Below are 17,766 nucleotides of genomic sequence, written 5' to 3'. Positions count from 1 at the left end.
TAAATAAATAAAAATTATTTGAGCTATTTTGACTCAGATAAAAACATGCAAAAAGAAAATATTAAAAATGAAGGAAAAAGTCTTTAAAAATCCTAGATAAAATGCAGAAAAATGTTGAAATTTTTTTAGAAAATTCTAAAAAAAATGGGAAAAATATGAAAATGTTTTAAAGATTCTTTTTTTTAATCAAATTGTTTAATTATTATTTGTATATATATATATATATATATATATATATATATATTCTATTTTTGTGTGTGTGCGTCCCAATGATTAAATAAAAGGTAAAGAAGTGTTTCAAACCTCACATATATTAGTTTTGAGGTAGGAGGGGTTCATCTAATAAGATCCCCTCCTTTGGAAGTCTTATTAAAAATTCCTATATCGTACCTTATTTTAAATTTTCTTTTAATATTATAATATTTATTTATTTATTTATTTAAATGAATCAATTAAAGACCATTAGATTCAATTTAGGGATAATCTATAGTTAATTAGATACCGTTTGTCAAACGAGTGTGTAGGGGGTGTTAGTACTTTTCTCTCGCATAACTAAACACCCGATCCCAACTTTGATAAATGCAGACTGAGACTACTAGTTCCTTAACCTTAGGAATATTTTAGAGACCAATCAACAAGTAGTAGTCAGGGTAAGTTAACCCCACCTAGAAAAATAACAGATTAGTGACAACTCTGTCGAACTTTGATATTATTATTATTCCTTGCCATTTTAGACCATTTTTTCAAAACGTTGCGACAATAATAAAGAAAAATTAATGAGGATATGTGTGCAAGCACTGCAAATTCCTATAGAGATGAAGGAGCAAAGTTTGTGAGGTATTTTGAATTGTGATTTTTGGTGGGGAGATTTTTCTCTTTTGAATAACTACCATGTTGTTATAATGTCTCTTGGGAAAGTAAAGTTAGTACAATCCAATTCAATTTAGTCTAGTTTTGTCAACCATAACCATCAAACCAAGTACACCCCAACAAACTAGTAACATAGGCGTAGAAGGAAATATAAAAAGAAAAGAAAGTTACTGTAAAGAATAAAATTGCGAGAATACAAAATCATTTAGGCTATTAGCAAGACTTGTCACAAATATTTATCTAACATTATTAACAGTATCAAGAGTTACGTTCAACAATTAAAATACAGTGATAACTATTTCTTCGTAAAATCATTTGTATGTAAAATTACTCAATTATAATAAACACTACTTCAAGTTATTTTTATTCTAATTGAGCATCAATACAATAATAAATAATTTCAAGTTTTAGTTACTAGTGCTGCTGAAGCATTATATTTGTATTTTAAAAAACAAATATATAAACTTTTTTTGCATAAACTTTTATCTACATTTTGCATTTTATTTTTCACATTTGTTTAATATTCTACATAAACACTTCTAACCAAACAAAATGCCTCATTATTTTTACTCTATCTTAAATCTTCTTTAATCTTACATTCTCATGTCTCCATCATTTGACTAAAACTTCAAATCACTTACTTGAGAGTGAGGGAATGAACCGATTGCAAAAGTCTTAATTTGACTCTAAATACAAAATTAGATTAAGGTGATGTCTTTTTTTTTTTTTTACTGCCACGAAAATATTTAAAAAAGGATGAAAATTTTCTTCTGTTTAGTTAGAAAATGGATGATGTATGCCGACTGCAGGGGAATCTAATGCAGAGTGACGTCGTCTTGCCCGAAGCAATTGCCGCGTCCACATTGCCACGTTGTTTGTTTGTGCCTTTGTGGACGACTCTGAGCAGAGGAAGCCAGAAGAAGCTAGCTAGCAGGGGGAAGAAAAAAGACGAGGCCAAATTTTCTCTCCTTTTCTTTCTCGAGAATCTCTCTCACACTTTCCCAAATTCAGAGATTGGTAAGCATATCTTTCTTCAATTTCCTCTTCCGCTCTCTCTCTCCACTTCTTCTACTTTGCGACTTCGATACCCGAAGCTTCAGAGATAAAGCGTTCGATTCTCTTCCCCCTAATCAAATCCGGCCTAGACCTTTGCTCTCTCTCTCTCTCTCTCTCTCTCTCTCTCTCTCTCTCTCTCTCTCTCTCTCTCTGATTATTGTCGGATTTAATTAGGGTTTTGTTCCTTCAATTTTAATTTCAAGGCTTAGCTGTGGTGAATTTTGGAGTATTTGTAGTCATTTTGTGTTGTTTTGGTTGTTTTTGACTCTGAAATTGTGGTTTTTCAATTTGTGTTGTGGGTTCTTATAGAGGGTTTTTGGGAGTTTTTGCTATGGGGAAGGGTTCGAAGAGCTATTGCAAGTCTGCTTCACATAAGCTATTTAAGGATAAGGCGAAGAATCGAGTGGATGATCTGCAAGGGATGTTCATCGATCTGCAGTTTGCAAGGAAGGAGAGCCGGACGATCGACGTTGCGGTTCTCGAAGAGCAGGTGCATCAGATGCTTCGCGAATGGAAAGCTGAACTCAACGAGCCGTCTCCAGCGTCTTCTTTGAACGTGAGTGTCTTTTTCTCGTGCTCCTTGCTGTACCTGACGAATAGATTGTTATTTTCCATTCCTTGATCAGAATGCAATTGTAAATTGTCAAGGAAATCTTCTACACTTCAATTACACTTTTGACGAGGGACGTATTTTACACTCGGGGACAGTTTCTTTAGCATTTGGAAAATACTTTGCTTGTCTTTCAGGGATGATATCTATGCAGTTTTTACTTCCTTGAGTACAAAAATAATAATTTTATCTTACTCAGCTTGGTGATTTGCTATGGGCTGCTTCCGCCATGGTTGCTGGAGGCGTTATTATTTAGTTCTGGAAGTGTTTTTTGAATTGCATGTAAACTTTCATGCCTATAACATCGGGGCTGTTAATTGCAATTCCATCATTTAAACATTGGTTTGGGTTGGGGCCTTGGGGTGAGGTAAGTTGAGAAATTGTTTCCCCTTCTTTCCTTTCCCGAAAACTTTTGTGATGTATTCTGTAGCATGATCTCACATGGGTGCTGCTGATTTTAATGGATGATTGCAGGGTGGCAGTCTTGGGTCTTTCCCATCCGACATTTGTCGGCTTTTGCAACTTTATGAGGAGGAGGATGATGCAATCAGTCCTTTAAAAGATGTTGCTGCCCCAAAGCCTGAGCCTGATGTTCAAGTTCTTCAAGTCGGTGATACAGCTATCTTCCAACAGGTGGTTTTTTTGTTAGAAAAATTATCTCTTCTGTCCTTTATGTAGTGTTCTCTAATAAAATTAGAGGGTCTGTACTTACAATGGATTTTGCTGAAATTGCATGCTAATACAGATAATGTTTATTACTTTAAAGATCTAGTAAGGTTTGCATTCTCTTTAATAAGTACAAGTGTTAGAAAAATATATCAAGAAATTTGATTTATTAATTGTACATTAATTTGTTTAGCTTATTCTTAGTTTTCAAGTTTGAAACTGTACGACAGCAGCAGCAAAGTCTTTTAATACAACTAGATGGGGATGGCAGTTGGCTATACGAATCTTTCTCTACATTTTGGTCGATCAAGATACAAAAACAAGGTCTTGCATTCCAAATCATCATTATCATAAGGATTTTAATATCTTCTACATCGAGGTATCCTATCTAATAAACACGGTGGAGACTTGTATTGTCAATTCTTTATTTACATTTGGGTTCAAGTTATTCTATGTCCACCTCTTCCCCTCTTATATCCTATTTACATAAACCATATCACCTTTTTCATTGGCATCTTAGATGCCTTCTGCCTCTTCACTTATCTCATCTCAACAACATCTATGCTAAATTTTAGGTGGAGATTGAAGAGGTGATAAAATCTTGGGTTGTGGGGTACCTCTAAACACAAGTTTATTCTCGTCGGGGCATAAGGGTTTGGAAAAAAAAGGAATCCTCAGATGAGAGGCTAGTCAATGCAGATGCGAGGGTGGTGAAGTTTTTGAAATGACATAGTTGTGTTGTTTTTTACATTGAGTGCCTTCAAATGGATCGAAAATAGATTTAATAAAGAAGGTTAGTGAGGGAAATCTTTTTGAGAAGAAGAAATGGGATGATCTATCTAACAAGGACGGTGGTATGGATAGTGATTTTGATTATAGATGAGGTTTGTGAACAACTAGTGCTTGGATAAGATTCTTTTGATTTCTCGGGTGAGTTTTTCTACAAGCCTCCACCTCTAATAGATGATTTAGAGGGAGTTTACACTTCAAAGAACAAGAATGGGCAAGGAAAGAAATTAGGTTGATTGGTATTTTACTTCTCCTTGGGTCTCATTTTCAACATTTGTGAGATAAAATGGTTTTGCAGTTAGTTGATCCGGAGGGGAATGAAGTCTGCTTGGATGGTGGTAAAAGTAAGGGTAAGAGGGGACAACAAGAATTGGCTATAAGGCAAGAAGGGACAATAGGAATTGGCTAACTTCCAATGCTTTATTAACTATGGTGGAAAGGGTTTGAAAAAATGGCTTTTTTTTTTTTTGGAGGGTGGGATGTTCTATTAAGTTGTTATTTTTCCATTTCTTAGTTCTTTTAAGGATTCGTCTTACCTTCTTTTTTTTGTGGGGGTGGGGGAATAAAGACAATTTTATTAAAGCAATAAATGAAGTTCATAATAGAGGACAAGGAGCCCTCCCTAGATAACAAAAGATACCCAAAAAAAAAAAAAACTATAAGCTACTAAAGGAACCAGGAACAACAATACAAGCGTGAATTACAGGAGCACTGCCCTCCAATCTCTCATGGGGTCGGACAATGGTAATCCCTAAAAAAACCAAGAGTGCACTCGAAGGGACCTAGAGAAAATGGCTCTATCCCAAAGTAATTGTGGACAAGTTGAGCGTTCTCTAAAAATCCTAGCATTCCTCTCAATTCACAGGGTTTGAAGGATGGAAAAAACAGCTACAAACCAAAGGGCTCTTCCATTTCTATTCTTTTCAAACCCAAAAAGTTGACCGTTAACAAATCTCTCAACTTTCTCAGGGCCACCACTATTCCCCCGCAAGAGAAAAAAGTGTATTCTTGAGCTCCAATGCTACCTTGCAATGCACAAAAAGGATGAGAATTTGTTTTGTTGTTTACATAACACATGAAGCACATTTTAGGGATGAAAACTTTATGGGGCCTTTTTCTCCAAAGCAAATCTTGCGTGTTAATGCTTTCCAGGATTACAGCTCAACCAACCAAAGGCTCAAATTTTCTCAAGGACCTTAGCCCTACAAAGAATGTGGTTCCAAGGGGAAAAAACTTTTTTTTTTTTTTTGGGGGGGGGGGGGGGGGGGGGGTGGGGGGTGTTAAAAGTAAGATAGGATTTAGAAGTGAATGTACCTGAGAGGATCACCCTCCCACACTCTTCCACCCTCATGAATGGTAGGAACATGATGGTCCAATAAAGAAAGAAAGCTAGGGAGCTCTTCGATCTCTCTTTCATCGAGATTTCTATAGAAATGGAAATCCCAATAAGGAGGACCCCTTAGAAGAAATGGAGCTGATGGGAGCGTTATGAAGCAAAGAAAGATTGAATAAACGAGGAAATTTCAACTTGAATGAAGACTCCCCAACCCACACGCCCTTTCAAAAAAAGCGTACTTTTTTGCTATTACCCACTTCAAACCAAATATGAGGAGAGGATGGACAAGATACCTAAGACATGGATTTCATTGGACGCGCGTGAGAGGTAATGGCACTACGTCTCATATCCCATTCGTTTTGTTTGATCACATACTTGTTTTTAATCAGCTTATGCCATAGGGAGTCAACTTCCAAAGGGAACCTCCAAAACCATTTGACTATAAGAGAGATGTTTTTGGATACCACATTCCCGATGCCCAAATCCCCCTCAGGCTTAGGTTTGCTAATCACACCCCAATTGACGAGGTTGTCTATCCTACCCTCCTTGGAACCTAACCAAAGGAAATAATGCGTCAGCCTCTCTAGTGATTTGGCTACTTTTGAGGGAATACCAAGCAGGGAGAGATAAAAAATAGGAATGTTAGAGAGTGAGGCATTAATTGAAGTGGCTCGGCCACCAAGAGAGAAATAAGCGATCTTCCAACCCTCTAATCTCCCAGAGACCTTATCTAGCACAGGATTTTAAAAGACATCAAAGTTTGGGTTCCCTTCGAGAGGGACATCGAGATAGGATAGGGGCAACTTAAGGAAATCACAACCCACTAGTGAAATGAAATTCTGAAGAGCTCTTTTCCCCATATTGATGCCTGCAATCCCACTCTTGTACATGTTAATCTTAAGGCACGAGATTTGATAAAAAAATTTATAGCAACAAAAAGACTTTTCAGAGTTTAGTAGAATTGCCCTTGAGAAGAAGTAGGGTGTCATAAGCAAACGGGAGATGAGAGATCTACACACTCCCTTCCCACATGTTGATCACTAGGGGTGAACATTTGGTTGGTATGGAATTAACCAAAAAATTTTAGTTAAAAAATCTCATTAACCGAACTGTACTGAAATCCCATATTAACTAAACTCAAAACCAACCGAACCGAATTTCAATCGATTTAATATTTTAATTATATAAAATATAAATAATACATATAATATATATAATTTTAAGATATAACATATAAAAAATATATAAAATTTTAGTATTTTATATGATTTATAAAGTTTTTTAATTTATATAATGATTACTTATTAATTTATACTATTCAGTTAATTCGGTTAATCGAATATATTAAACTCAAAAACCGAACCGTAAACCAAAAACTAAAATTCAATGAAAATGTAAACCAAACTGGACCAAATAAATTTTTAATTGAACCAAGCTGACCAAATTTACTCGGTTAATTCGGTTAGTTCAGTTTTAACCGAATTATGTTCACAGCTCACCTCTACTGATCACTTATAGCTCCCCTACCCTAGTGTGGATAAGCATACTACTAAGAGTGTCAAAAGTTAGGGTGAAGAAGAATGGGGAGATTGGATCTTCTTGTCTAAGACCTTTAGAGGCCCTAAACCACTCTCCAAGTTTACCATTGACAATGATAGATGAATGAGTACAAAGCCTTTTTTATCTAACACCTTATCTAAAAGCCCTAGTTGGATATATTGTTTTTTTTTCCTTAGCATTCTTATGCATATCATGTAGTTGATCTTTATGATTTATTTTTTTTCATTTTTTTTAATAAAAAAAATACTGTTATTCTTATGACTGCCCCATGAACTTTCTTTTCAATTAACTTATTCTACAATCACATAACATGTTTAGAAATTCTCAGCCTTACCCAACCTGGTTCAACTTTGTGTATCACATCCTCTTCAATTTCTCTTCCAACTTGCATAATTTGAGTTACAGAAATTTCATTTTCTAGTTATTTGATTAAAAAAAATCTTTGAGGATTCTTGAGAATGTGAGATGGGGATACTTGGCGCCTCAGTTGATTTGAGGAATCCTACACAATAGGCATTTGGGATTCTTTGGGAATCCATTATGTTCACAAAACACTCTCTAAATAATTTTTTGATAATCTACATTCTGGTGGGAATGACAACCTGGTCCTTTGCATAGGATTCGAAGCATGTGATTTCTTGAACTAGGTGCAAAGTTCATGTATTCTATGTTAAGGCTACTTATATTAAAAAATTAATTTCTAATGCTAACCTGCTTAAGCCTAACTTGGACTTTTCCCAATTTTAGTTTCATCCATCAAGACAATGGCGTTTGCAAACAACATACACCACAAAGTCCTCATTTTGGATATGTGTGATAAGTTTATCCGTAAGTTAAGTGAAAGCTGATAACTCAAAGAAGACCCTTATGTACACCCATTGTGATTGCAAATTCCCTATCTCTTCATTTGTAGTCCTAGCCATGACTCTTGACGAGCCATTTCACTGTTGTACATATCTTTCGTTTCTGCCAAAATCCATGCGACCAATTTGCAATCTCAATTATTTGCAAAATATATAGAACATTGGGGGAACCTGAGGTGTACTTTGGGATCATTTTGATTCTTAAGTTAGGGATGGAAGAGATAACAATGAAAGGGCAACCCTTAAAATAAGTTTGATGTCTTACCTTTCCAAGAGTCCTCCTTGTATGGTTGAGCTACCCTCATGTTTAATGCCCCGTGTCTTTAAGTTGGAGGAAGTTTGGGGCTTTAATTTCTAAGGTTGTACCCCTTCATTTCCCTCCATAATTTAGGGGTCACACCCTTCATTCCCCTCCAAAATTATCCAGTTACATCTTTATCTAGGATTATAACCCTTTACCTTCCTTGACCTAATCTTTGTAGACGTTACTTTTATCTCCATCAGATGCCCCCCCCCCCCCCCAACCACTCCTGACCCTTGGAAGTCTCTTTCAGGCTTAGGAGCTTTTTCTACTAGGCAAAAATCAAATACTTTTCATTCCATACCACATTGGGTTCATCTCAATCCGAGCAGACCTTGGGCACACTGTCGAGCTACCTTGGTTCCTCCGATGAGCCAAGCAGACCTTGGCTTGTCCACAGACCTTAGTGCCCCGACTGAGCTGAGCAGACTTGTTCTTTCAACTTAGCCAAGCAAGCCTCAGCCTCTCCACCGAATCAAGCAAACCTCGGTTCCTTCAACCCAGCCAAGTAGATCTACCTCATTTCCTTTGACTGCGCCAAGTAGATCTACCTTGGTTCCTGCGATTGAGCCGAGCAAACCTTGATCCCTCTAGCGTGTCAATCAGGTATTGATTCCTTCAACCAAGCAAACCTAATTTTTGACCAGCTTAAGCAGGCCATGATTTTTCGACTAAGCAGAGCAGACTTTGGTCTCTTCACCGAGCCAAGCAGACCTTGGCTATCTTATCTGAGTAGTGCTAAGCCGTCAAATTCAAGTAGACATTGACTCTTTAGTCCAAGAAGGACTTAGTTTTCTCATCCAAACAAAGCTTGACTGAATATTCTAAGCAGAACTTAGCTGTCAAATTTGACCGAAGTGCGGCTCTTTATTCTGAGCAGAACTCAACTGCGACCCTGCCAATCCTGAGAAGAGCTCAACTATCAAATCAGAGCAGAGCTCTCAAATTCAAACAGAGTTCAACAATTTATCTGAAGAGAGCAAAGCTTGGTTGTTTATCTTGAGCGGAGTTCAATTGTCAATCCTGTGCAGATCTCATCTATCAATCCTGAGCAGATCTCAGCTGTCAAATCTGAACAGACCTGCTATATAATCCGAGCAGGACTCATCTATTTGATCTGAGCAGAGATCAGTTATTTGGTTTGATCTCGAATGTCTATTTTGAGCAAATCCGAGCAAAGGCCAGCTGTTTAGCTGTCAATCCTGAGTAAAGTTCAGTTGACAAATTTGAGTAGGGCTCAGCTGTTTATTCTAAGCAGAGTTCATTTTTCAAATCCAAGCCGGAGCTTGACTTGATCTTTCTTGCCGGTTGGAGTCCTGCTTTTTGTGCAGACTAGGATTTTTGAAATTATAAACTTTTGTAATTTTTGTGGGAGAGAGAAATAAAATGGAACTCTTTATCCAAGTTTTAGAGAATTATTTCAAAGGAGATGAGCTGGGGTCATCATAACATCTAAAGTTTCCTGCATATATTTTGTTGCCAGTCTCTTATACATTAGCTATACCTTTCATCACTTCCTCCCCCCACATTTTTTTCCCTTTCATGGTTTTGGGCCCCCAAAAAACCACCCCAATCTCTTTGGCAATTGGATCCTCCACATGCATGCTTCTGAAGTTCTATTCTTCTTTCTGTGATCTTTTTCTTTCTTTTTTTTTGGAGCAAACTTGGAGAGATGGCCTCGTTGGATCAAAGTGACTATCTCATTTTGTGGTATTTTGTTTATTTGCACGTTGGTTTGCCAGTGTGTTAAAAGGTGAAGACGCAAGGCAAAGCATTTTAACCCTTAAAAGGCAAGGTGTAAGCCTTTTGAAATTTTCATTTTTAGACAAAAATATGTAAATAAATTACCAATATTTAAAAAAAGAAGAAGCAAAATTAAGTCATTTATAGAAAAAATGCAACATACATGTGTGTGTGTGTGTGTGTGTATAATTTGCATTCTACTTGTTGACCACTAACTTGAATTCATTATGTATATCATGATAAGAGATAGCCATAACATTGCAAAGTTCAAATTGTTTTCAAGATCTTAGGCACAATTCTCAATTATCTTGGAAAGGGTGACGTTCAAGAGTTTTAGAAATCAACTTGGATTACAACTTCCTTTTATATAAACATGTAGTTAAAATTTTCTAACCAAATCTAAGTTGAGAATTACACACCCAAAATGCATAGCCTCAACTAAAAAGGTGCAAAACGTGTGCCTTTTGTACAAATGAGTAAGGCTCAACATTTAATGCGTTAGCTTTTTTTGAACTTGGTATCTTAGATTAAGCTCCATGGCATTTTAAGCATGCCTCACCTTGAGACGAGCCTTGATAGAGCCTTTTAAAATATTCAGTTCAGTCAAGTGACATAATTCTTCCATTTTATTGACATTAAAATGTGAGTGTGAGTCGTATTTTAAGGGGTGAAAGGTGAACTGTTGATATTTGGCTAGAGGTTCCCTAGCTGTCCTATGATGCTTCGAGATGCCCCTCCTCTTTCCTCACTCCATGAAAGTTCATAGGGTCTTTTCTCTTCAATTCAGTCATGCTGTTTTGAATCATCGTTTCACCTAGATTAATTTTTTTTTGGCCCTTGCCATCAACTCTCGTGGTCTCTTCTCAAGGGAGATAAAAAACTCTCTAGGTCGTAGTCCGACAATTAATGCACATGCAACCACAACTATTTACCTTGAGTGTGATATTCTTGAATTTATGCATAAAGTCTTTGAGGGACTCTTTCTCGCCTAGACCAAGTTTATTAGTTGATCAAATGAGTTTTCTTTTTTTTTTTTTTTCTTTTTTTTTTTTTTTACAGTTGGCAAAATTTTCTATGAACTGCCTATCCATCTCTATGAAGGTGCTAATGAACCCATGCCTTCCACCCCTGGTACCATGATCTGGCTATGTCTAGTAATGTAGCCATGTACTCCCTGCACACAATTGTGTCAAGAGCCCCTTTGGGTTGCATCAATGGTCTAAACAAATCTAGGTGATCTATTGGATCTATGGTGCCATTGTAATTATCAAGACTTGGCATTTTGAACTTTGTTGAGAAGGGCTCCTCATCACCTCCCGAGTGAAAGAAGGCTAGATCATTTTACAGGCATTGTCAATTCCCAAATTTCTTTCATCATATGCTTGAACCGATATATCTATTTTCTTGAGTTTGTCCTATGCCAGAGAATGGTGTTCGTCTACATGAACCATGTTAAGTCTTTCATTTGTGCAACTTTCTTAATCGGTCCCAAAAGTGTTTCTGGGCTTTGATCCTAGTTTATTAGAGCTGCAACCTCTTTGCCTTCCTTTGACGGGACTCATGGTGGTGGTGTCTCCTGATTATACCTTGCCTATGAATCTTTCAAATTTCAATTGTTTAGAATTTCTCCCAACATTACCTTTGTTCGTCTTTTGAAGGCTAAAAATTGCTCCATTGAGATCGTTCCCTCTTAATGTGATGCATTGGCTTGTGGGAAATGCACTGGCAAAGGGGAATTAACTCCTTCAGATTGATTAGGATGGGAATTGTTGTAGGAAGTCGACATGATCCTTCTTGTACTTGATGTGCGTTGCTACTAAAATCTGTAGCACCAATTTGCAATCTTGATCACTTGCAAAAAAGTAAATAAGCTTGGGAGGACCCATTGTTTGATCTGGAGGATCAATCCAATGCCAAAGTTAGGGATGGAAGAGATAAATGCAAGAGCAATAGTAAGAATGAGTTTGATGTCTGAGCTCCCCAAGAGTCCTTTTATAGTTGAGCTACCCTAATGTTTAATGCCCTTTGCCTTTAAGCTGGAGGAGGTTATTGGGCTCTAATTTCAAGGGCGATACCACTTTATAGTTGAGCTACCCTAATGTTTAATGCCCTATGGACCGTGGAGTGCATGGGATCGCGAATGAAGAATGAAAAATTAATTTGACTAGTTTAAGATAGTTTCTGAGCAAAACATGCAATTAATCTTTATGTCAACCAATACATTTGATGAATGTGTTTCCTTTTTGAAAATGCCCAATAGATGAGTGTCATAAATTTTGTGGGTCATTATAATAAATTTGCTATTTATTTTATTTATAATTCAAAATTACCATAAATTAGCATTGGAGCTTTGGAAGCCAAAGAGGCCTTTTATTTTGCTTTCTAAATATATATATATATAGTTTCAAAACAATCCATCCACTGGGATTCTTTCTTCCCAACCAAGAAGCTTTGGAAAGTAGCGTAGTTCAAATAAAAAAAAGTATGTGGGGAATATTTTTAAACTTTAAATAAAAATTGACATTTAATGAAGCTTACATAAACTCATGATTATAAATTTCCATTGAAATTTTCGCTTTCCATCACCTTTGAAAGCAAAATGGCTAATGATTACCGTCTCACATAATTTTTGTTGAAATTTCAACAAATCATCTGAAATTTATTGACATCTCGAAATCTCTAGAGAACTTACTGCAATTTTAACCATAGAATGAAATTTCCTTGGAATTCAAATGTGAGATATAGGTGCAAAGTGAAATTTCTCTCTTAATTCATCATATTATTTTTTTATTGAAACAAAATGTTATTATAAGGGCTTTTGAAATTATATGAAAAATTAAACTTACAACAACATTTCATCTTTATTTGTATAATAAATAATACTTAATTGATTTATGAATTTCATTTATATTAACTGGACATGTTTAATACATGTATTGTATTGCGAATATGTTTAATACACATATTATATTGTAACTATTCCACCCCATACACAACATAGATGTATTTAATTTGTAATATACGAGTCCTAAAGCTTACAATGTTATGTCATTAAACATTTCTAGAGTTTCATAAAAGAATTTCATGCTTTACTACTAATTTCCTTCATATTTTTAAAATCAAAATCGAAATTGACATTGAAATTGGAATTTCCATAGAAATTTCTGTACTTTTGTAGCTTCGAAATTTTAGTTGAAATCGATATTTAAGACCTTGCATGAACTTGATTGCCCTTGTCATTAGTAGATATGTATATGCAATTGTTTTTCATGGTAGATTGAACGTTCTTGAGGGTCGTTAGTTGTAACCAATGTTCATTTGTTGAAAATATTGTTGTTCCTATGATAATAATTTTCATTGGCACAAGGTGCTATGGTCTCTAGGAGATTGGGCGGGATGTTAATGTTGGAGCCCAGAAGAATGTCACTGATGCTAGTTCATGGAAATTCATCTCAAAAGTTGATCATTATCCCTACTTCCTTTGTTTGACTAGATGTGTGCCTAATGGACGATGATGGGTCAAAATTCATTTTTAGGAATTTTCCCTGGTAGGGGGGCTTCCCTTTTGTGTAGCCTTTCTACTGTCTTTCTGCTGCTTGTGAACCATTTTGGATGGGAACTCTGTTGCTTGAAGTTACCATTTTTTTGAAAATCATTGGTTCATAATATCCATTATAGAAACTAGAAAGCCAGGGGATTGCTTTTTTCTTTTAATTTTCATGGAATTTTCGTTTTTGCATTTTTAATATAATCTCCATGATAGAAAGCCAGAGGATTGCATTTATTAAGTTCACATGTTTGATTCCTGTTGGGTTTCCACTTTATCAGATGTAAAGAGTTTGGTGTCTTTCTTATCTTCTTGCCAATGGTATTAGCCTGGGTTCCTTTTAAAGTTAAGGATTTTGTGTGGCAAATGATTTCCGCCATGGCTAAAAAGCTAATGGCATTTTGGCATTTTTGCATACCTGCCTCCTAATTTTGTTATGGCAGAGAGTTGTGCCCTATGCTTTTCTTTGGTCAATGACCTGGAAGCTTTTGCAGGATTGCATTCAACTCTAACCCAACAATTTGGTTACTTTCTGGTTGTATCTGTTTATTCCTTTGGTTTCCCTTTCTTGTGCTCAATTTTTGAGATTGAGTAATTGGTCAATTTGTGCTTCTTAGCTTAAGGTGAAGAATGATAGAATTTATTCTAGTGTAAATGACTATTATTCTAGGACAAACAAGATGGTATTAAAGTGTTAATACATACGCATGATCAGGTAGCATTGTAGGGCAAATAAACTGAGTTTTGGATTGACAAATATCTTTAGGCCCCATGATACTTACGCTTAGAGCAGGAGCAGAACAGAAGCTATCTTTAAAATATGATTATTATCTTGAATGTCCTCAAATCTTTTCCATTGGCTAGAAGTCTCCAACCCCTTCTCACTTTCCTCTGGAGAAAACAACCTTGAAGGCTGAGATTATTATGATTTGGGCATTAACTTGGACTTCGGCTCTGACTGCTCCAGATATTGTGCGATGTGTGTGGGTTCTAGTGAGGTTACTATGCGTGTTTTCCTTCATTGCTACATGGTTGGATCGCTTTGGAGTATTTTATTTTCTTTGATTGATGAGGCTTGGGTGGTTTTATGGGCAGTATATTTCTAGAATTTTTTTCCCTTTTGGGGTTTTCGAGGGTGGAAGGAGGATTAGTGTAATTCATCAAGTAAAATTAGAGCCCCATTTTCAATGAGAGCCTTGGAATCATGTTATGATAAAACATAAGCCTTGTTCATCCCACTTGTAAGTTGGTTATTTGTACTTTAAAGTAGTATATTCAAATCCCAAGCTAACAATTTAACATTTCATTTAGCCAAGCTGTCATGACGTGAGATTCAAAATTTGAATCTGCGAATTTCATGCAGATTGCCTGAATCCATGCACTAAACGCACTCAACCTTACAGAGAATTGGGTTCCTAGGTTAGGTTGCAATCTTATGACCAGACATGTTCATGGAGTTGGTCTTCTAATGGTCCCTTTTTACTCTTTTTTTTTTTTTTTAAAAAAAATTCCCCCTCTTCACTTAGAGCATGTCATTGCTATTCTCATTTCTTTTCTTGATTGTTTCTGAATATCATCATTTCATTTTTCTTTATTTTCTTCTTCCTTTTAGTTTAGTAAGTTATTGCATGTGTGTTTAGGTTGGTTAAACTTGAGAGTTTGGATTGATACTTATGTGTGAATTCTAATTATTTGTCTCAGGACTATATTGTTAATCAGGGGCCACTACATGGCTTCCAATTGGTTGAGGAATGCAAAGGTACCCCCTCAGGGATGCGCAATATGACAGATGATAGTTTGGAAGGCACAGTGCAGTTGGACTATCATCAGTTTGATTGGCCCCTAGATTTTGGGCAAAACTATTTTGCTGGTTTTGCTAATGTGGGGTTGTGTGAAGAGGATGCTATGCCTCATATTTCTGGCTTTCTGCCAAGTGTTTGCCCTCCACCCTCTGCTTTCCTGGGACCAAAATGTGCGCTATGGGATTGTCCCAGGCCTGCTCAAGGGATAGATTGGTGTCAGGACTATTGCAGTAGCTTTCACGCAGCTCTAGCATTGAATGAAGGTCCACCTGGTATGACTCCAGTTCTGCGACCTGGAGGCATTGGCCTGAAGGATGGTCTGCTTTTTGCTGCTCTTAATGCAAAGGCCGAAAGAAAAGATGTTGGTATTCCAGAATGTGAGGGGGCTGCAACTGCCAAGTCTCCATGGAATGCTCCTGGTAAGTTTTTAGTATTGCATGCATGTATGTCAATGCAGTTGCACAGGTAAAATGTTGTGGTTTATGATGCCTTTTTCTTGATTTGTTTTGGAGTTCATATGGCCAATGATTCTTGCAGAGCTCTTTGATCTCTCAGTCCTTGAGGGCGAAACAATTAGGGAATGGCTATTTTTTGATAAGCCTCGAAGAGCATTTGAGAGCGGGAATAGAAAGCAGAGGTCGTTGCCAGATTATTGTGGGCGCGGTTGGCATGAGTCGAGAAAGCAAGTGATGAATGAATTTGGAGGACTGAAGAGATCCTACTACATGGATCCACAGCCACTAAACAATTTTGAATGGCATCTTTATGAATATGAGATTAACAAGTGCGATGCTTGTGCTTTATATCGGTTGGAGCTGAAACTCGTTGATGGGAAGAAGAATCCAAGAGGAAAAGTAACAAATGATTCAGTTGCTGATCTGCAGAAGCAGATGGGAAGGCTCAATGCTTCAGATAACAAGCGCACTTTGAAGGGAAGGATGAAAGCTAATATGAAGGGTGATGGTGGAAATGTTTATTCTGCTCCAAATCAGGTTGCACCTACGACTGAAGCACTCGATTATGAGGTTGGTGCTCAATATGAATACCTTGTTGAGAATTTGAATGACTATTATTTGACATAATCAGGGAAAACATGGATGCATGTGTCTTTTGTTTAGCTTACAGTCGCCGAAGCATTCAACTATAGGCAATTCTAACTCTTACGAGGGAAAAAAAGTTCAAAGACAGCTGTTTTGATCGGTGCTTTTTCTTAACCGGTCAGCGTCAAGGTGAACACAAAAAATCAAAGCATCACCGGAACTGGGTTTCGTGGTTGCACAACCTTGCTGTGCTATCCTCAAGTCACTCTGGCCACTGCTTCCATGCTAATTCTGCTGGTAGATGCTGCTCATGAAAGATTTTGGGTGCAGCCTGTATTATCTCGCGGCTGGGTATATAATATTGTCTTTCAACAGAGATTTTTGAATAATCTTATCATGCCATCATCACCTGGAATGTGTAAATGATCATAATTTGGGATGTAACACCCTGTTTCTGTGTTGGAAAGGCCTGCCTTCTAATCTACTTTGTGTGATCTCATTCTAAAATGCAGGACCCCCCACTCCCACCTCCCTCGTCCCTTTAGGTTTTCAAAGACTTGAAAAATAAAGGAAAGGAAAGAAAACACAAAAAACTATTTTATTTTTTGTGTTTGGGTTATATATAAAAGAAAATATGTTAAATCAATAAAAAATTAATTTAATTTTACATGTCATTGATATTTATTTTTTTTACTTTAATTATATTAAAATATATTTTTATTTTCAGTAATATCTAATATTGAAAGAAAATATAATATAAAATAAATTTTCTTTTTATTTTATTTTTTCTTTCCTTTCTCTAAGCTAAAATCTTAGGCTAACCATGTCCTTAAAGTCTCCTTTGAAAAGAAAGGAAAGAAAAATAAAAACAAAAAATTTTATTTACTGTTTTTTATATTAAATATTTTAAAAATAAAAATGTCTTCACCTCAATTTTTGGTGATTTTTTATATATTTATTTTTTATTATTTCTTAATAATTAAATATCAAAAAGTAAATTTTATTGTATATAATGAGTATGAATTTTAAGTTTTAAATCTAAATTGTGTGAATTTTAAGTTCAATATAATTATATATATATATTTTAAATTTACATATTTAAAATTAAGCCCCAAATTTATGCTTCAAATGCAAGATGGTGTTCTAAATAGAGTACAAGTTTTTTCTGACTCACGAGTCTGACAGCTGAACGTTGAAATGTTAAATCCTCCCAAGCTTGACTACCAGCTGAATTTGCTCTGCTGGAACGCCAAGAAGTTTCCCCACTCAAGTTCAGGATAGGGTATGGGCCAGCTCTGGCGTGACCATCTCCTTCATTGAGAGAGAGAGAAAGAGGCAACTGGCAGTTTGTCAATGTCAAAAGATTCCTCCATTGCTTCAATCATATATGCAAATGGTCCTTCCCTCTTACCATCATAACTTCGTTAGTTACAATACCAAAAAGGAAAATGTAGGGACATTATGAATAGGAAAATGTAGGGACATTATGAATTCAGGTGAAAATAAAGAAGAAAGTTTATGAGCTCGTGCAGACTGTAAACAACAGGATAGATTTAGACGCAGCGATCAGACATATTTCCCAT

At 36.2% G+C, this 17,766-nt stretch overlaps 1 protein-coding gene across 4 annotated transcripts; it reads left to right on the top strand.

Annotated features, from left to right (window-relative positions):
- The first annotated feature begins 1,717 nt into the window (after window positions 1-1,717).
- Window positions 1,718-16,649, top strand: LOC131144204 (transcription factor VOZ1). 4 transcript variants are annotated; one of them, XM_058092679.1, is made up of 6 exons: window positions 1,718-1,887; window positions 2,236-2,482; window positions 3,011-3,169; window positions 15,043-15,562; window positions 15,681-16,168; window positions 16,262-16,649. In XM_058092679.1, exons 2-6 carry the CDS (start codon window positions 2,258-2,260, stop codon window positions 16,298-16,300), a joined length of 1,431 nt encoding a protein of 476 aa, XP_057948662.1. In that variant the 5' UTR covers window positions 1,718-1,887; window positions 2,236-2,257; the 3' UTR covers window positions 16,301-16,649. The 4 variants fall into 4 exon arrangements, with proteins under 4 accessions (XP_057948662.1, XP_057948659.1, XP_057948661.1 ...); XM_058092676.1 differs by having other exon boundaries at window positions 1,719-1,887; window positions 16,269-16,649; XM_058092678.1 differs by having other exon boundaries at window positions 1,826-2,140.
- The last annotated feature ends 1,117 nt before the right edge of the window (window positions 16,650-17,766 follow it).

The sequence above is a fragment of the Malania oleifera genome, chromosome 12, assembly GCF_029873635.1.
Source record: "Malania oleifera isolate guangnan ecotype guangnan chromosome 12, ASM2987363v1, whole genome shotgun sequence".
NCBI classification, from domain to species: Eukaryota; Viridiplantae; Streptophyta; class Magnoliopsida; order Santalales; family Ximeniaceae; genus Malania; species Malania oleifera.
This window is presented reverse-complemented; position numbering and strand designations above follow the sequence as displayed.

Bases quoted from the DNA above. Each gene is read 5' to 3' on its own strand.
- LOC131144204 (XM_058092676.1), top strand. From the start codon at position 2,258: ATGGGGAAGGGTTCGAAGAGCTATTGCAAGTCTGCTTCACATAAGCTA. The intron at 2,483-3,010 runs GTGAGTGTCTTT...GGATGATTGCAG, and splicing joins CTCCAGCGTCTTCTTTGAAC to GGTGGCAGTCTTGGGTCTTT. The intron at 3,170-15,042 runs GTGGTTTTTTTG...TATTTGTCTCAG, and splicing joins ATACAGCTATCTTCCAACAG to GACTATATTGTTAATCAGGG.